The sequence below is a fragment of the Rhinoraja longicauda genome, chromosome 1 (genome assembly GCF_053455715.1).
Source record: "Rhinoraja longicauda isolate Sanriku21f chromosome 1, sRhiLon1.1, whole genome shotgun sequence".
Taxonomy (NCBI): Eukaryota; Metazoa; Chordata; class Chondrichthyes; order Rajiformes; family Arhynchobatidae; genus Rhinoraja; species Rhinoraja longicauda.
In genome coordinates, this window is record NC_135953.1 from 114,452,375 (window position 1) to 114,473,318 (window position 20,944).

The 20,944-nt window shown below is 41.9% G+C and overlaps 1 protein-coding gene across 6 annotated transcripts in view; it reads right to left on the reverse strand.

Annotated features, from left to right (window-relative positions):
* LOC144596411 (ETS-related transcription factor Elf-2-like) overlaps positions 1-20,944 on the reverse strand; it is a 116,114-nt gene that overhangs the window by 43,260 nt on the left and 51,910 nt on the right. For 3 of the 6 annotated variants that reach the window (XM_078404656.1, XM_078404644.1, XM_078404647.1), the window contains exon 3: positions 18,370-18,535. In XM_078404656.1, the coding sequence (XP_078260782.1) occupies positions 18,370-18,535 (166 nt within the window). Of the gene's footprint in view, positions 1-4,558; positions 4,685-18,369; positions 18,536-20,944 lie in introns of those variants that run through there. The other 3 variants (XM_078404684.1, XM_078404674.1, XM_078404666.1) reach the window with 3 other exon arrangements.

Below are 20,944 nucleotides of genomic sequence, written 5' to 3' on the forward strand. Positions count from 1 at the left end.
ACCATGTTAACATTTGCACACCTGTTTGTATGCTGAGTTAGCACAAGTTGACGTGCAATGCTCCCTAGCATAGAATAATCAGGAGATATGTCTTGGGTAGGAAGGAACTGCAGATGCTGGTTTACACCCTAGCTAGACACAAAATGCTGGAGTACCTCAGCGGGCCAGCATCTGTGGGGAGAAGGGATGAGTGACGTGTCAGGTTGACCCGAAATGACACCCATTGGTTACGAGTCTCAAGCAGAGGGGCCCTGGCTGAACAGTGTAATAAGCACTGGTGTGTCTTTTTTATGAATTGCGTTGAAACATTACAGCGGATGCAGAGTCTGAACCTCAAAGTGGGATAATGAATTTCAGTGTGAAATCTTATTCAAAATTGTGCTGAAACAACACCCATTCCTTCTCTCCAGAGATGCTGCCTGGTCCGCTGAGTTACTCCAGCATTTTGTGTCTATCTTAGGATTATATGTCTTGTCTGATTTCAGACATGAACAATGGCAAAAAGGACACAAAGTGCTGGAGTAACTCAGCAGGTCAGGCAGCATCTCTGCAGAACATGGATAGGCGATGTTTCAGGAAGAGAACCTTCTCCAGACTGACTGTAAGGGGTGAGGGAAGAGGGAGACGAAAGCTGGAAAAGGGGAGAGGCAGGACAAAGCGTGGCAGGTAATATGTTGACAGCCAGGCAGATTGATGCAGGTGAGGGGGGGGGTTGTTTGATAGGCAACATCACAGAGGATCTGACATGGACAACACATCACAGAGGATCTGACATGGACAACACACATTGCCGCACTGGTGAGTAAGGCAAGGCAGCGCCTTTACCACCTCAGACAGTTGAGGAAATTCAGAGTCTCTCTGAGGATCCTTCAGTGCTTCTACTCTGGGGCTGTAAAAAGCATCTTGTCCGGAAACATCACAATCTGGTTTGGGAATAGCTCGGCCCAGGACAGGAAGGCTCTGCGGAGAGTAGTGCGTTCGGCTGAACGCACTATGGGAACTACACTCGCCCCCCTGCAGGACCTGTACATCAGGAGGTGCAGATCCAGAACCAGCAACATTATGGGGGACCCTTAGCACCCCAGTAACGGACTGTTCCAGCTGCTAGTGAGGCAAATGCCTCCGCTGTCACGCTGTGAAAACAGAGAGGATGAGATGGAGTTTCTTCCCACAGGCCATCAGGACTGTTAACTCTCATATCACCAGGGACTAATTTAATTTATTGTATTAATTTATTTTTTGTGTCAAAAAAAAATTCTATTCTGTTTTGTAGTTTTAGCACAATCCGCAGGCATTGCCACTTACATTTCACTGCACATCTTGTATATGTATGTGACAAATAAAGTTGACTTGACTTGACAAATGGTTGGAACAAAAGGCAGAGCTAAGAACTGGGAATGTGAGGAAATGTTTGAAGAGTGAGCACTTGAGTGAGGCAAAGAATAAGCAACAATGTTCACAAGGATGTCATGGATATTGCAGCATATTTCACCTTCAATTAAAACAAGGTATTTATTCACAAAATGCTGGAGTAACTCAGCAGGTCAGGCAGCATCTCAGGAGAGAAGGAATGGGTGACGTTTCGGGCCGAGACCCTTCTTCAGACTTTAATTAAATCATGGTGCATTATTCAATTGGCTGAATCTAAATCTGACAGATTATGTCTTCAAAACTCTATCTGGGATTTCCATAATCAATTATCAAGTGGTTTTCTCCACTGCATTTAACCCCGCTAGAGGTAGAGGATACCAACATCGCCAGGCTGACTACCTCTGTTACTCTGACCCAGTGCCATCATTAGGAAAACGGGACTTTAAGGCCAATAAAAGACTTTACGTTTTTAAGAACGTTGAATTGTGAAGAATACAAGATGGCGTTGGAAATGTGATGATTTTTATGTACGTCTTCAGTGTGATCTACTATTCTTACATATTCTTGCAGTTATGCATGATTGTTCATGTAGACTAAGATTTCACTGAATTGTATGCAGAAAAAGAATTTCACTGCACCCAAGGTACATGTGACAATAATGCTATTTTAAGAAAGGTGATGTTAATCCATTTAACTGAGAAGAGGCCAAAAAACTGTTTGAAGGGCAGCTATAAATACAGTCCCTGTAGTTGGAGATAAATTTGGGTTTCGACATGGCCCTGGAGTTTTAGGTTTCACATGGTCTGACATTAGGTCAGTAGTCGATTGCTCTCTCACATACATTTAAATGGTCTAGAGCTCATGTATCAGTGCCACCTGTTAGAGATCAACAGAACTTTCACCAAGGTACCCAGCTCTCGGTTGTTTCCATTTATGGAAATTTGTTGGATGCTTGCTCTTGGTACAGAATCTACCATGCATGTAATTATATTTGGAGTTTGAACATAGCTCAAGTTGCCCCCTCTGCCGAGAGCAGGCGTTCTACAAATCCTTCACCTCGGGAAGCAGGCTGGGTGGGCATGCCCACCTTGAAGACACGATTCCATCAGTAAATTTACATTCAATCGCCCAGCTCACTTGAACCAGACTCATCATTTGAAAAATAATACATCACGAATGCTTGGCTAACAAGACGATAACATTTGCATCGTGTGTCACAAAAGAAGGCCGATTGAAAAGCAAAGTTTTGAATCCTCTTCCCGATTACATGAAATTGAATGCGCATAACGCCAGCAGTTTGATTCTATTTCAGAACCGGAGCAGCAGGCGACTTATACGCGCAGTTGTTTCAAAACAAGGCCATGTGGCAAACATCCAATGCACTCAGACAACATTCAGCGCAACCCCGGGTGCATTACCTCCAGTGGAACTTTACTTCATGAATAAAAACACAACTTTCCCCGTTGTTGTTTTGCACGGGTGCTTTCACAAATTAATGTTGCAATATGATGCCAACTTGAAAATTATTTACATCCTATTTTTTTTGCTACGCTCATTAGAACTAGTGTGCGGTTTTATGCTTTCGAAAAACGGTTTTCACCATCACAAAACTCAAAAAAATTAAACTATTTGTCCAGTGAGGGCCTCCGGCGTTCAGCACAGGTTCCGGGCCGCAGATTTCTTCCTTGGTGTGTATGTGTGTATGTGCGTTCTGGCAGTTTTCAGAAGTGTGCACGAGGGGCGGAGCCCGGGACGATTTTTAAATAACACATCGCACGTTTTCTACACAATAAACACCGTCCAGGAGTACGTGTCTGCATTGGCCTTAATTACATAGAGATTGGTGGAGGTGTTTCACAGTAAAATAAAATGCGATTGTTCCATAACTGCCCTACACAAGTGTGCAGGGAGCAAGTTTCACAGAATTGTCGCAACACCCCTCCTGACCCAAGTGTGGAGCAGCCACCCGCCAAATACAATAATATTGTCTGAGGACGACCGATTCCTTCTCCCCAGTCAGAGATGCTGCCTGTCCCGCTGAGTTACTGCAGCGTTTTGTGTCTGTCTTATCTATAATATTTATTAAGGTGCTATATGGTCTGCCATCCTGTCGGCCCAATTGTGATTTTATGGGGAGATTCCAGTCGTAAATGGGAACCGTGTTTTTTTTTTTTGTTGCAGCGGTGCCTTCGCTTAACTGGAGTCGGCGATTGAATCCCGCGCTTCCTCGGCGAGCTGTAGACAGTGGAGGGGACAGTGCGGTGTGTGGCAGCCGCTCGCTTCCGTGTTTACAGACCCTCCTACTCGGCTTGGAGCGCTGCGTGCTCCTCGTCCCCCCGGCCTGCAACCTAACTTGCTGGCGGGAGCGAGGTTCCATTCGAACCCGCCGGCGCAAAAGCGTTCCAATTCCGAACGCGGCTCTCCCCGCTTTCCATTGTCCTCCCCTCCCGGGCCGCGTTCCAATTGGGCGCGCGGCTGCGGGCCGACGTTCCTTTCCGGGTCCCTCCCCCCTCCCCAGCGCCGACACCGAGCGAGCCGCGGCACTTCCGCCATCAAGAGTGGTTGCGGCGGCGCAGTCATCAAAATGAATGATTCCAGATTAAAATACAACAACCCGCCTGCAACATCGTGCAACATGCCCGCAGACCCGAGCTCAACGTGCGAGCTCTTCCTCCGCGGCAAAGTTCGACAATGCACTATATCCCGCACGCACCAACTATCGATGTTAAAGCGTCAAGTATTAGCAGAGCAAGACAGCGTGGCAAGACGTCGGAAAGACAACAACACACCACACTTCCTGGTTCTGCAGCTAATAATATAAACTAACGGCCAAGGCGCACACAGTCAAAATAGCGCTGTGATAACAGACGCAAACTGCGAATGAAATTCCGCTGGGTCACAATTCTCCGAGTATTATGTTGCAGACACAATGGAGAGAATTGTTAAAGATGATCAGTGGGTTTTATTATTTCCCCCCTCATCAAAAAGTCATGAGGAAGAGCTGTTCTCGCCATGCAGGTTGCTAACAAGGTGATCACTTCCTGATCTCCCCCCCCCCCCCCCCCCCCCCCTCCTCCCCCTTCCTGATAGTAACGGGACAAGCAGAGCGCAGTCAGATACCGCTGACATTCGCCACCCAGCTCCCGCCGGCGGGCAAGGCACCAAAGTTCTTGCTGGCGAGTTTTACCGGCTTGGATGAGTAAATCCAGCTGATTTTTCCGACCCTCGTGAAGTGAAGTCGCCATCTTCTCTGCAAACAGCAGCAGCGGCGGCGGCAGCGGCTTCCCAGAGTAAGAGAGTGCTGCTGATGGTATCACTGCGCAGCGACAGGAAATCTTTACACATGCAACACAGCCGTATCCGTCCGCACAGCCACACACTGACCGCAACTCAAAACAAATCTGAGCCGACAGCCGCAGCAGGAAGTAAAATAACCAAACTGGAAAAAAAACAAGCAGAAAAAAAACACGCAATGCAAATTTACCCTTTCCAAGCTTTTTATTGTATTTTTGCCCCCCCCCCCCCAAAAAATAAAATCGTCCTGGATCGTTTTCACCAAGTGCATTAGGTGTGGAGGGTAAATCATAAAGCATTGCTTCTTTCTCCCCACATTTAAGGGTGATAAAGAGATCCAGAGCGAGAGCTGCAGACACCATCCCGCTATTGTTTCAACTGCAAAAACGCGCGTTTCGCTTTCCAGCTGGTGTTCAGTGCGAGGGCAGGTCCACAGAGGGAGGAATGTGAATGTGGTCTGCTTGCCTTTCCCAAACCGAATCAGGTCCCGCCACTTGACGGATATTTCCACCTCCTCCCCCCATAAAAAAAAAAGAACTATTGGAATAACACATGGTTTTGTTGTGAGGTTAATTTCAAATTCTCAGTTCAGCGAGCGAGAACAGTTGGATAAAACTAAAATAAGATTTCCGGCGTCATGAGCACTTACACTGTACAATATGGTGATTCAAAGTCTAACTCGCGCAATAGGATACATGGGAGACATTTCAGGTTATTCAGTAAGTGAAAGTGTCAGCCAAGGCAACTAAGTAAGCTTTGTAAAAGTTTTACAAATCTGATTGCTATCAACCCCTCGATTAAATTAGACTACGCTTGTAATTGCAAGTTTATTAATTTTTTTGAACTTTTTTTTGCAGTCCTCTGTTACAAGTCTAGCTGGACGAATAAAGTACATTTCAGGTACTTCCACAAACCAGGTTTGTGATAGCTTGTTAATCTCAAGCGCCGAAACATTCCTGGTGATACTTGTTGCGCTAAAATGCAGTTATTCTGCTCCTACCAAGTAAGAACAAAAGTAACTGTTGTTGTTAACGTGGCTCTCTGACCCACGACGACCACTTTCTGCGAATCCAAGACGATTAAAAAGTAATTTTGCCGCTACAAATGGGTATTTGCAGAATCCATTTCCAGGCCAATCTACCCACTCATCATTTCCATTAATTAACTCAACCAAAATAGAAACTTTCTTTAGAAGAACGGTCGTTCACTCAAAGTTGAGTTGAGTTGAAGATGGACGTTTTAAAGTCCAATGGACGTGAATGCAGTTGCATATCCTTTAATAACTATCGTACCTAGAATGTGCCATTGGACTAGAACTTCAGACCACAGCTAAATAAACAACTGATTCACGCAAGATACGGAAGTAGCAGCATTGATCTCTCCTCTGTTCTATTCTCCTGCAGATGAAAAACAATTCAGAATGTCGTTTCACCAATAATGTACCTACAACATCCAATAAATGTTATTTATTGATGATTTATTTAATAACCAAAATCAGGGATTAAAGCTGCACTCTGATTTATAACTTAATTCATCCTTTCCAAATATCCATCACAATTCGAATCGCTGATAAAGGAGATGTAACTATTTAACCACAAGCATTACCAGAGGTTCACAGACTATGGTTAAAAGACGCTTTGTGATTATTGCAAAATTATTTTGTTTAGTTTATTGTCATGTGTGAAGGTACAGGGAAGAGCTTTTGTTGTGTATCCAGTCAGCGGAAAGACAAGACACGATTAAAATCGAGCCATTTACAGTGTGTAGATACATAAGGAAATAACGTTTAGTGCAAGGCAAACCCAGTATAGTCCGATCAAAGATTGTCACTCTTTTATTTTTACAAAATTATCATTTACTTGCAACGTTAATTAAATTTATAATTTTCCAATTTTATTCTTACTCACTTTTTTCCCTTATTTATGTCTGGATAAATCAAATATGTACTTGCCCACTAATTTGCAACTGGAAAGTAGTGGACGAGTACATATGCATCAGTTTGGTCAAAGTAAATTGAAACCAAATAAAAGATTTCCAAGTACACATATGATGTTCAAAGTTAGGGACGATTCTTACAGCATTTGCACTCAATCTCCTGCATTCTTATTTTTCCATGCACATGTGAATATTAAAATGTTTGTTCACCTTTCATAGACAGTTATTTGAACAATTGAAATGTTCCAAGCTTGAGAATCTCTGGCCAGTGAAACAAATCAAGGGCTACAATCTGCAACTCATTCTGAGACCCACTCTGACTGATATGATAAATTCACTTACTCCACTCTTCTGCCCATCAAACTTCTCTCACCTGTATCCACCAATCACTCACTAAGATTTGTCCCATCTCCACCTCTCTTTTGCAGCTTTCTGCACCTGTCAGAAGTCAGTCCGAGGAAAGGCCCCAACCCAAAATGTCACCTGTCCTTTCCCTCCACAAATGCTGCCTGATCCGCTGAATTACTCCAGCACTTTGTGATTTGCTCAAGATTCCAGCATCTGCAGAACGTTATGTTCCTTAAATCCAGATCCTTGAAATAACCAAAAGCTACATTCTATTTCAAACGCTGTTGTCCTTCATATAGAAGCATCATTTGCCTTCACAGTGATCAGCATCTGAGGACATTCACTCATATTCTGCAAAGTAAATTAGGTATTTCCTGCTGTTTTATGCCAAATTGTCCCAAATAACTTCAACCTGTATGGATAACTGTATTAAGCACCCAAAGTGTAGAAACAAGGAACTGCAGATGTTGGTTTACATAGAAGAACACAAAGTGCTAGAATAACTCAGTGGGTCAGGCAGCACCTATGGAGGACACAGATAGGTGATCTATTGGGTCAAGAATCAGTCTGAAGGGGTCCCGACCTGAAACATCACCTATCCATGATCTCCAAGGATGATGCCTGACCCAGCACTGTGTCTTATATTATGCATCCAACCTTGCATGCCATTGCTTATTGAGATGTTATTTGACTGCAGTTGTGGGTTCTAGGCACTAGATGGGGCTACAGAGCAGTTTATAATCATTTTGAAGGTCGAGCGTTTGCCCCATGTAGATCCGCTTTACACATGGTAACGTGGCAGCACCCACAGCTCTCTTTTCTTTAAACCAGTTAATGTGCCCATTTTCAAAAAGATTATGATCCCAACTCTTAAAGTCATACTCAATGTGAAGTAATCTATATTGTGAAAAGGGCAGTAATCCAGATTCAGGAACAGCTTCTTTCCCACAGCCATTTGGCTATTAAATACTACAATCTCAAATAAGCTCTGAACTACATAGACTATTATTGTTATTATTACACTATTATTGCTTGTCTTTTGTGTGTATGTGTGTGCGTGTGTATATATATATCTGTGTGTGTGTGTGTACTTTTGTGTATATATACACACTGAACCTTTTCTCTCTCGTTTATTATATTGTTTACAGTACTATGTTTACATATTCTGTTGTGCTGCTGCAAGTAAGAATTTAATTGTTCTATCTGGGACATCTGACAATAAAACACAAGATAGACACAAAAAGCTGGAGTAACTAAGCGGGACAGGCGGCATCTCTGGAACGAAGGACTGGGTGACATCTCGGGTCGCAACCCTTCACACTAGTTATAGATCAGGGAAACGAGAGATATAGACGATGATGTCGAGGTATAAAGAACAATGAATGAAAGATATGCCAAAAAGTAATGATAATAAAGGAAACAGGCCATTGTTAGCTGTTTGTTTGGGTGAAAACGAGAAGCTGGTACGACTTCGGAGGGGGAAGAGGGGAGAGGGGAGAGAGAGAATATGCCAGGGTTACTTGAAGTTAGATAAATCAATTAAAACACTTGACTAATCACGTCATTGCTATAGGTGTCAATGGGAATGGTGCATTCAACTATGAGGCCATTAAGTGATAATCATAGCTTTAAAATGCAACTGATTGCAGCCAGTCCTGACCAAGTCAGTCTCTGCATGCATCGAGAAAAACTACAGCTTGCCAGAACCAGGGATCAGTGTGGAATTGAAAGACTGCCTGCCTGAGACCAAGAGAAATTTCTTCACCCAGACAATAGAAAATATCCAACATTACAAGAGGGCTGTGGACACCATGCACATTCAAGGATTAGCCTTACATTTTTGTATACAAGAGAAATCTAAGGATATGGGTTGGTGCAGGAATGTGGTTTTGAGGCAAAACAAAAACACAGCCATGACCTCGCTGAATAACAAAGCAGGTGTGAGGGTCCAAACCTTAAGGCAACTTAAAGCGGAAAAATAACTTTTTTCCACTTTCAGCCTTTTACCTCGGGCATTCATTTTCTATTGGTCATTTGCCATTTGAACGTAACTAAGTGACCATCTGGTTGAAAGTCTTGGTTGACCATCTGGTTGAAAGAAAGGACTTGCTGACAAAATTGGGCAATACAAGACAGGCGGGGAACAGAATTTGTCTGCTCGCTTCTCTGATCAGATCTGGTGCAAGATACAAAATCCAAACACGTTCAAATTTATTATAGAAAAGTTAAGTCTGCAGACTAGGAAACAAAATTTATCTTTATTTCACTGCATTCTTTTCCGGTGTTTATTATTTTCCAAATATTTGGTTTTTTTTAAATTATTTTCTTTAAACGGTCCAAGACGTTTTAGAGATTAGATATCTAGTGGGAAACAGGCACTTAGGCCCATCGAGTCCACACCATCCGTACACTAGTTCTATGTTATCCCACTTTCACATTGCACACACTAGGGGCAATTTTACAGAAGCCAATTAACCGATATATCTGCACATCTTTGCAACGTAGGAGGAAACCAGAGTTCCCGGAAAACCCCCACACGGTCACAGGGAGAACATACAGACTCCACACAGACAGCACCCGAGGTCAGGATCGAACCAGGGTCTCTGGCGCTAGGAGGCAGCAGCTCCACCACTGCAACACTGTGTCGCCCCCTTTTAAGTTGGAAGTTAGTGGTGACTCGCCATTTTTCACTGCTTGCAAAGCCCTATCTATGCAGTTATTGGGAACATTTTAGGTTCATGTCTCCACCATTCATGCCCAACCACCACTGAATTTCATTGCTGGATGCAAAGGGCATGAAGCTTGAGAAAATGAGCCTCACACTCATTTGGCCTAGAAGCAGTAGACTGCTTCTGAGCAGTACTTTAGCTACGTATTGTGATCAGTTTGTGGCTTTCAAGATGGTGTGTTCAAGCTTTGAACGAAAGGTAAAATGAAGGTCACTGATTGTGGCCAATAATCCTCAATATGATCTGGCCTTATACTCAAATTGTTAAAAGCCAAACCGAATACACTACATTATTCACACTTCCTGCATTTAGAATATTTTTATGAATGTAGAAGATTTAACAATTTACCGTTTACAATTCATGAGTATTCAATTTACAGACCTTGAGATTAAGTGATAAAGTTTCCCTTTTCTTAAAACTAAGAAAATTAAACTAAGGATTAAAAAAATGCATATGTTAACAAAAGGAACCAGCACATGTATACAATTTATGCGTGTCATACATCGTATATCAGCTTTCCCGAGGGTTGTGTACAATTTTACACAATTTTTATTATTCGACATCAATTTCCATGTCTTTGCTTTCGTTCAAAGCTTGAACACACCATCTTGAAAGCCACAAACTGATCACAATACGTAGTTAAAGTACTGCTCAGAAGCAGTCTACATGAGCAAGGGGAAAATTATACAAATTATTTAAATATAAATTAATTCACCTAATTATATAAGACTACAATTCACCACCTTATTTGTGGACCTTTTGCAAAGTTCATCCTGGTTTCCGTGAAAATATTACCAAAATATTATGTAAATTGTCAAGTCAAATTTGATCGGTTTGTGGTCAAATCATATCTGAAAGTATCTGAAGTTACTACCATAAAACTGAAATGCAAACCACTGAAAGTTGGCAACGTGCTGCACACAGGAGATTAACAAAGACTTCCTTTGTCATAAATTAAGGAAGCATTGTTTCCGCTGCGGTATTATGACATTACACTAGTTGCTCTAATATCCAAATACTGCAACTCTAGAAACAGCAGCGACACAGACACCCAGAGGTATAAATCAATTGCAGGTCAAATTCAGCAGAGAAACAGAACACACTAAATGTAATCGAACAGTGCCGAGCCAAAATAGTATATTTTATCTTTAAAAAATACAAAGCAACGTTGCATCTCTCAGAGAAGGATTACATTGTGTCCCTCAGAGAAAGGTTAGCAATTTCATTACATGGCAAGAGAAATCAGATAGGTTTGTCAACAGCAGCACATTTTAAACCATCGAATAATTTCATTGACCCGAGAAAAGCCAACAGTAACATTTATACCGAAGATAGACACAAAGTGCTGGAGTAACTCAGCGGGACTGGCAGCATCTCTGGAGTGAAGGAATGGGTGATGTTTCGGGTAGAGATCTTTCTTCAGCATTTTGGGTCTATCTTCGGTGTAAATCAGCATCTGCAGTTCCCTCCTACAATAACATTTACAGCTTGATAAAGGGTAAACAGGAGTGAGCTGCCTTATAGAACTGACAAAGTGTGAAGTGACTTGACCTTAAACCATGCCTAATGCTACCAAACAACCATTTGCTATGCTTCTGAACAAGGCAACATTGGAAAATCTAGATTTAAGTACTTCTCTTTGTCTCAATCAATTTAAGTAAATTTTCAGATTTTTAAAATATAGTTGTATAAACTCTATGGAAAACTCACAAATCACCCCCAGATACATTCTTGTCCCCCTCCCCACCTCCCAGGGATAGGAAGCGAGTCAGTGATTAGAAAGTGAGCTTCTTGGCATTGTCTCAACATCTGAGCATATCCCATGTGTTTTGTTCCACCATGGCATCAGTTCAAGCAAGCTTCAGCATTATACACACACCTGCCTCTCTTTGGTGTATCTGGTGGCTGGCGTAGATAGGAAACAGAGCTGACAATGATCAGGCTGTAAATGAGATAAGTTTATCTCTAGAAATTCTACATAGCCCACAGCAGGTTATTGCTCAACAGGAAGCTTGTATCAATGCTTGACCACAATTATAGTACAAACTTCCTATTGGGCAAAAATCCGCCGCAGGCCACGTAGAATGTTTAGAGATAAGAGTTTAACTCTCTTCCAGCTTTCTCCCCACCTGCTAAAATCAGTCTGAAGAAGGCACCCGACCCAAAACGTCGCCTTTACATGTTCTCCAGAGACGCGGACTGACTCGCTGATTTACTCCAGCAATTTGTGTCACAAGGTCAGAAGTAATAGGAACAGAATTAGGCCATTTGGCCTATCAAGTCTACTACGCCATTTAATCATGGTTGATCTATTTCTCCCTCTTTACCCCATTCTCCTTCCTTCTCCCCATAACCACGATACTCATACTAATCAAGAAGAAAAAGTGTCCTTTTTCTTAACCTTATTTCTATCACGCTGGAGATAAACAGGTTCCAAGATAGGTCTGATCACAGACTTGGAGGGAAGCCAATTTGGCTTGGCAAACTCAAGAATCCTCAATCAAGGTGAATCATCATCCACCTTGCTAGGGAATTCACTCCCTAAAGCAGCACCGCTTTCCACCACCATCCCCTTTTTAAGAACATTCTTTAAAATCCAACAATCTGACTAAGTTGTTGCTCACTACTTGTGATTTTTCACTCATAGATGTGTCTCTTTTTGCCTTATTGAATCATGCGAAAGAATGCTGCATATTACTCTATACAGAGATGTTGCTGCGACACCTCAAATAGCGCTATAATGTTGCGCCGTTGTGACGTTCTCCAGTTGCCACCACAGATCATGGTTAACTTGCGCTAAACGATTTATAGTCATCAGTATTTTTATCTCTGAGTTTTTAAACCAGTTGCAAGTGGTGATGAAAAGTAAGTGCCCGTAACGCACTGAAACAGTGATAGAGACCATGTGCTGTTAAGAAATTAAATCCAGAATTTCAGATAAAGTAGATAAACTCCAATAATCAGACATATTCAGGATGTTTGAGGTCCTTGACAGGATTTTCAGGATATTAAATGTTATTCCTGTTGGCACTCCAACATAATTCACTTTTCATGTTCATTAGTCATAGGAGCGGAATTAGGCTATTCAGCCCATTGATTCCACTCCGCCATTCAATCACGGCTGATGTATCTTTCCCTCTCAACCCCATTCTCCTGCCTTCTCCCCTTAATCTTTCCCAACCCCACTAATCAACGTCAATCTCCGCTTTAAAAAGATCAAAAGACTGCCTCCACAGCTGCCTTTAGCAATGAATTCCACAGATTCACCACCCTCTGGCTACAGAAAGTTGCAAGTCGCTTTGCACCTCCCATTTCTGAATCCTTAGGAAATAGTTTATGCCTTTATTCCTACTACCAACGTGCATGATCGCACACTTTCCTACACTGTGTTCCATCTCCCACTTCTCAGCCCACTCTCCCATCCTGTCCAAGACCTTCTGCAGACTCACTGCTTCCTCTGCACAACCTGCCCCATCATCTATTTTTTATCATCTGCAAACTTTTTCTTTAAGATGTTTCACAGTATGATCATAAATTTCCCAGAGAACACAGTAAGTTTAAAAGGAGTGCAGGAAATAAAGACCCAGCTAGTCAAAAGAGAGCATCAGCTGGCGAGTCAGATGCTGAGCTATAGGGATTTCCAAATAGTCAGATAGCAATAAATTGCACAGAACCACCACCCTCTGGCTAATTCCTCCTCATCTCCATTCTAAAGGTACATTCTTTTATCCTAGAGGCTGTACCCTCTAGGACCCAGGGCATGGCCTCAGAATAAAAGGATGTATGTTTAGAATGGAGATGAGGTGGACTTTCTTTAGCCAAATGTTGGAGAGTCTAGAGTGCATGAACATCCTTTCCACATGCACTCTATCCAGGCCCACTCTGTCTGTGGATGGGAAGGTACAACGAAATTAGCATGGAATTAAAGAGAAAAATTGCCTAAAAACAATCTACCAATTGAAGGGCTAAATTAAAGAAACCAAGCGATGGCCAAATTACATTTCAAATTTTAAAAGTGTGATGTTTACTAACTTTGTGTGGTGCAAAATAGGAGTTATGTTTTGACACATGGGAGCATGGGGAATTAAAAGCTGTACTTTTTAAAATGTCCAACTGTTTATTTTTCCCCAAACTCTGTCACCCATTTGTTTGCTCAGTTTAATCCCCACAGATTTAATTTATGGAATAAATTACTGAATCAACGTCCAGTTTAATGTCTTACTAAACACATTTGATTCTCCCAAAATGTTTTGTGATCTATGAGCATCAATTAAAAGCATTTTATGTGGACTTCACTTTCTCTCCCATAATTAAAAAAAATTAACCAAATATCCAGAGATAAAAATAAATTGAGAAAAATTTGAGCCAGCTGTAAAAAAGAATTGTGGCATTTTGCTTAACAGAATTAGCATTGGCAATAGACAGAGCTGTTAATTATTAATTTACATTCAGTGCACTTTAACTACATTAAAATGTATTCAAATTATTGGGTGATGTACAAGGCTCCTGAGAAACAGGTAGCTGGAGCTCTGTTCTCAACCTCACGCAGAACCCAAGCCATGACACCACGAAGCAGAAGAAAAGCAGTCACCCAACACTGCACAGCAATGCACTGAGCTCCACTCCCTGATTCGACATTGAGGCAAAACTGGCATCAGCAGCTACCACACTGCCAGAGCGGACAACATCTAACTGATCCCGGATGCTGTCTGTGCGGACATTTGCCTTGTGACTGCCTGGGTTTTCTCCGGGCGCTTCGGTGTCCTCCCACATCCCAAAGACGTGTGGTTTTGTAGGTTAACTGGCCGATGAAAATTGCCCCTGGTGTGCAGAAAGTGGATGGGAAAATAGGATAGCATAGAACTAGTGTGAACGGTTAACGATGGTTGGCGTGGACCCGGTGGGCCAAAGGGCCCATTTCCATGCCATATCACTAAAATAAGGATTTCAGGCAGAACTTCTCTTGGTTGCAAGATTCAATTTTCCTTACTGGCTTTGGCAAGCATATTCACTGACTTGTGAGACAGCACATTCCTGCCTCCCTTATACACTAAATTAAAACCCCATGATTGAGCTGGAGCTTCCACTGTTAAGTACTTCAGGTTCAGTTACAAACATTGAACCTCTGGTGATGTGGTGTAGCATGGTTCACCTGTCAAAAGTGTAGGAAGGGACCGCAGATGCTGGTTTACATCGAAGATAAACACATAATGCTAGAGTAACACGGTGGGTCAGGCAGCATCTCTGGAGAAAAAGAAGAGGTGACGTTTCGGGTCAAGGGACTGAAGAAGAGTCACAATTCGAAACGTCTTCAATTCCTTTTCTCCAGTGATGCTGCTTGACCTGCTGTGTTACTCCAGCATTTTGCATGTATCTTCACCCATCACATCCTGGGGTTATGAATTTGGCAAGGACTTTGACCAGCATCCACAGACATCAGACACTTATGTCTCTCATCCCAACAAAATCTATCCAGTCTGAAGTGTCCCCACCCAAAACATCGCCAATTCATGATCCCCAGATATGCTGCCTGGCCAACTGAGATCCTCCAGCACTTTGTGTTCAATACATGATTCTGGCATCTGCAGCTCCTTGTGTCTCCAAAATCTATTCTTATGGTGTAAGCTTGGCAAGTGAATGTAATCAAGCTATTTGCCAAAGGACCACACAGTTGCCAATAGTGAGACAAAGAAAACTGGGGTCACATGAGAGGTCATTATTGGCATTGATTTATTATTGTCGTGTCCCGAGACACAGTGACATTTTTTTACTTTGCATACTATCCAGGTAAATCGTACCAAACATGAATACATCATATAGTGCAAAAGAAAAAGTAAACAGAGTACAGAATACAGTGTTACAGCTACAAAAGAAGTGCAGACAAAAAAGTGTACGTGCCACAACAAGATAGATTGGAAGATTGAAATTATTTGAAGAATCCAGTGATCAAAAGTGCTGTAATACTAAAGATTACAGCGACAATAAGAGACAAGCCCATGAAGGGATTTATATCATAGAATGATTTTAATGCTGCATTAAAAGTGTTTATAAAGGCAAAGCATTTTCCAATGGACCATCCAAAAATATTGGGATTCCACTATCGTTTAACAATATAATTAATTTGCAATTAATATTTTTAATATTTCAATGCCCTAATAAGACCAATGCACATAGAAAAAGGAGGATGTATTTATAATTGTACCAATGAATGTAAAGTTATATCTGGAAACAAATATAAATAAGAAAAACATGTCAAGATGGTTAATCAAGCTTTGCCGTTATTATGGTTAATAATAAGAGAACAAATGGAATATTTTACTAGAGGTAAATCGATGAAAAGGGTTAATAATGCACAGAAAGAGAACAACAGGCAGCTTATGCACATTGACAAATATCCCTTTTTGTTTGGTGTCGACAGTTTACAATCAACTCATGTCACTACAGTTACACTTTGGGAATTCGTGCATCAGTGATCTTCATAAAGCTACATTAGTTACAGCTCAATATTTCCAGGCTGTGAAACAATGATTACAATGCTGATCCGATGATTCACTCTGTAAAGTATATTAGAGTGTTTTGCTGTATTTATGTTCAATCTCAGTGGGGGTGCATTCCACACTGATGTAATCTTCTGACCTTTCAAAGATCAAATTCATTTTACTGGGTTCCAGAGGGGAAACCCCCCCCCCCCCCCCCCCCCACAATTATTGCCTAGCAAATGAGACCTTGTAAAGAAAAGTGGGAGTGGAGAAAATCCACACAAAATACAATAAAACCCTGGTAATTCAGGACCTGAAGATTTTGGTAGTGCTAGATTTGCAGATTTCCGACAGTGTTGGAGGTTACCCAGATACAGCAAACTTTCCAGAAAACCCAACGACTTGAAATCTGCAAGTTCTTCAGGTTCCTCCACTCCTAATTACACTCCTAATCCTGGCCACATCAGATCCACAGCCCAGATCCTGGCCCAGGTGGCGGCTCCAGACCACCAGATCTGGCCTCATTTGTACCCCTGGCTCACACTGAAAACTAATGGGAAAGCCAGATGCCAGACCATCTTTACTGCAGATTGAGATCCCACAAGTTGGTGACTTGTACACTCACTCCTGAATAGCAACTGTATATGTATATGGGTTAACATTGTTACTGATCACAGCATTCTCTGTGGAAGCTTTAGGCAGAGGCAGATGTTTACCCACATATTATTTATTTATTTATCTTTATGTTAGATCTAATATGTAAAGCGTCTTTGGGTTTCTAGAAAAGCGCTATATAAATGTAATGCATTATTATTATTATTATTATATAGAAACATAGAAAATAGGTGCAGGAGGATGCCATTTGGCCCTTCGAACCAGCACCGCCATTCATCATGATCATGGCTGATCGTCCACAATCAATAACCCGTGCCTGCCTTTTCCCCATATCCCTTGATTTCATGAGCCCCTAGAGCTCTATCTAACTCTCTCTTAAATCCATCCAGTGATTTGGCCTCCACTGCCCTCTGTGGCACAGAATTCCACAAATTCACAACTCTGGGTGAAAAAGTTCCTTCTCACCTCAGTTTTAAATGGCCTCCCCTTTATTCTAAGACTGTGGCCCCTGGTTCTGGACTCGCCCAACATTGAGAACATTTTTCCTGCATCTAGCTTGTCCAGTCCTTTTATAATTTTATATGTTTCTATAAGATCCCCTCTCATTCTTCTAAACTCCAGTGAATACAAGCCTAGTCTTTTCAATCTTTCCTCATATGACAGTCCCGCCATCCCAGGGATCAATCTCGTGAACTTACGCTGCACTGCCTCAATTACAAGGATGTCCTTCCTCAAATTAGGAGGCCAAAACTGTACACAATACTCCAGATGTGGTCTTACCAGGGCCCAATACAACTGCAGACGAACCTCCTTACTCCTATACTGAAATCCTCTCGTTTTGGACAACATGCCATTATCTTTCTTCACTGTGTGAGACATTTTAAAGAGAACCTTGAGTTATTCATTCACTTACCTTCAACCAGGCAAATGCAGAGCAGCAATGGCAGTCAATCACACTAACACCTATCCTTAACATAGGAATATAGAATATAGGAATATAACAATTCAAGATTTGAGCACCATAATGACACAGCGGGCAGTGCTGATACCTCGTTGTGATCTCTTGACCTCCTGTGCTGTCTGTGCAGGGTTTGTATGCTCTCCCTGTGACCTTATGGGTTTCCTACAGGGTACTTCCATTTCCTCCCACTTCCCAAAGATGTGCTGGTGAACTGGCAGTTATAAATAACTTTGAGTGTAGGTGGTAGTTGGAAAATCAGGGTGGAGTTCATGGACAATTGTTAGGGACCAAGTTAGAAGAAAGTAAGTGGGGAGGGGGGAAGGGAATGTGACTGCTCAAGGAGTTGATGTACATGAAATGGGCTGAATAGCTACCTTCAATGTTGCATAGCAGTCGAACAGAAAACATGTTTCAAAACATTTACTCATTATGTATGTGCAGTTGCGCATCATTTCCAACTATTTCCAATCATTTTCAACAATTTCCAACTTTCTGCTATTATAACCTGTGTACAACGTCCAACGTGCTTGCCCTCCAGTTGTGGCATTGTGCTAGAGTGAGTGGACTTCTGGAATGAATTGCCCAATATTTCTGGTGTCACCCCCTACCAACCCCCCTCCCTCAGTACAGTTCTTACCTGTTTCTGCAGAGTCCGTCTCAATCTCCTGTTCCTCAGCCACATCTTGCATCAAGTAAGTTTCATCGTCGTATACCAGTATCTGTGCTGCATAGCCCTGGTCAAGCCTGGCACTGAGAACTGGCTCTACAATCACTGCAGGGTATGCTGGACCCGTCTCAACATCCTGCAGGGCAAGGTAGCAGAAAACATGAGCAGAATTGTAAAAAAAAAAGGCTTCATTATGATATGTGTTAGGGAGAAACTGCAGTTGCTGGTTTAAACCGAAGACAGACACAAAAGGCTGGAGTAACTCAGCGGGTCAGGCAGCATCTCTGGAGATGCTGCCTGATCTGTTGAGTTACTTCAGCCTTTTGAGTCTGTCATCATTATATGCTTTCCTGCATGGTTTTTCTTAAATGGCTCTGATTGTTTACATTCAGTCGTGCACTTTGTGATACCCGTCATTGAAGACACTTCTAATCTGCTTATCTTTGTGTGAACACAATGCAAAGGTGGCAGTCACAAAAGGTGCTCCAGTTTCAATTACTCTATTCATTGTTCCCGATGCTTTGGAACCAAGTCCAGTGAGGGGAACCAACAAGAATAACCCAGACTTGACTATGTGAAATGGCTAATAAGGTGGAGTGAATGGTCTTTGCTTTTTTCATCTTGGCTCTACGATAGAGCAAAATTCATTGACGCAAACAACTAAAGATAAAAGAAAAAAACCTTGCACAATTTACAAGATCAGTTACAGAAATTGGAACTTTAAGATCCATATGTACATTGATTTGATTAAAAACTCAAAAGCATTTAAAGGTTAAGGTTTTACTTGGAAGAAAGCCTCATACTTCAGCAGATACAGGGAATGATCTCATCCAAATGAGAAATTGGTTTGAATGCCAAATGCCTCAATGAATCCAGCAATTTGTAAAATTATTCCACTTCCACCTAAAAGCTGTAATAGGAGAAATAAAAAGAACTTGTCTGTCGCCACACCGTTTCTTAAACTTTCAAATGGGGTTTCCCAAAATCATTTAAAATGAGAATTTCTACTGCAGAATCCAAAGTCTTCAACTTCTTGTTTTAACTCATGAGCTCAAGTAGGCGTCAATTGCTTCAAGGGTACAAGAAGGCAAGTTAAAATGGATACAAATATATTCAGTGTCGTCAATTCTTCATACCATCCAAACCTTCCAAAAAAAAACACATGCATGATACGACACAGGACAAGGACAGAAATGAACCAACTTCCCTTGCTTAATACCAAAGATAGACACAAAATGCTGGAGTAACTCAGCGGGACAGGCAGTATCTGTGGAGAGAAGGTGACGTTTTGGGTCGAGGCCCTTCTTGAGACAGTCTCGACCCGAAACGTCACCCATTCCTTCTCTGCAGAGATGCTGCCTGAGTTACTCCAGCATTTTGTGTCGATCCCGAGTTTCAGAGCCAGGCAACATTCACAAGCTACATGAACATTAGCATTGACTACCACAATTAGGCAAACTGTTGAGACTGACACTAGTCTCAATTCATAGCACGGCGTCAAAGAGACTCAGCAATCAAAGGTGAGAAAACAAACTCTAAAAAAAAATGGAATATCATTCACCAGCTACAAAAGAACAAGAGTTTGTTAGAACAACAGTAGCAACAGCTACAGAGTGGTTTTAAAAGTCTACACTATAGACCATGCAATAAAAATGGCGTGTCCTGGTTTTACATGGTAATATTGAATTGGCTTTAAAGACAATGTCATATTCTTTGGAATAAATCACTTCTTAGACAACTAAAATTATATATTTTAATTGACAATGAAATGGGCTTGAAATAAATATTTAGAACTGAATGGTTTTACAAGAACCTTAAAAAGTATTTATTTTTTAAACTGGACAACTTGTGGGCACTGTGGTGCAGCTGGTAGAGCTGGTGCCTCAGTGCCAGAGACCCAGGTTCGATCCCGACCTCTGGTGCTGTTTGTGTGTGGTTTACATGTTCTCCCTGTCACTGCGTGTGTTTTCTCCCATATCCCAAAAAACATGCCGATCTGTAAGTTAATTGGCCTCTGTAAAATTGACCCTCGTGTGCAAGGAGTGGAAGAGAAAGTAAGATAACATAGAAGTAGTGTGAACGGGTGATTGATGGTCGGCATGGACTTGGTGGGCCGAAAGGTCTGTTTCCATGCAATATCTCCAAACCAAACGAAATTTTGATGTTATTGCATCAAATCTCCATTAGCACCGTACAGGAGTGATGCATAATCTCCCTGCAGCAGGACATATGATCTCTGCTACATCAATGGGAACCTGCAGCGGCAGGGATGAAGCAGAACCCATTTATTAACCAAATACCTTGCCTCTCCTAACATCAAAAGGAAGCCGAGCAACAATCATCCTCTGCATTCTGGCTGCCTCAGGAAACTCAATGTTACAAACGCAAAATGCTGCAGATGCTGGAAATCCAAGATAAAACAACAAATGCTGGAAATAACAGATCAGGAAGTAAATGTGGAAGAGAAAAAAAATGAAAAAAAAAAACAAAAAACTAATGTATTTTTTTTAACAAAGATCAAAGAAGCCCCGCCGGCCGCCGAGAA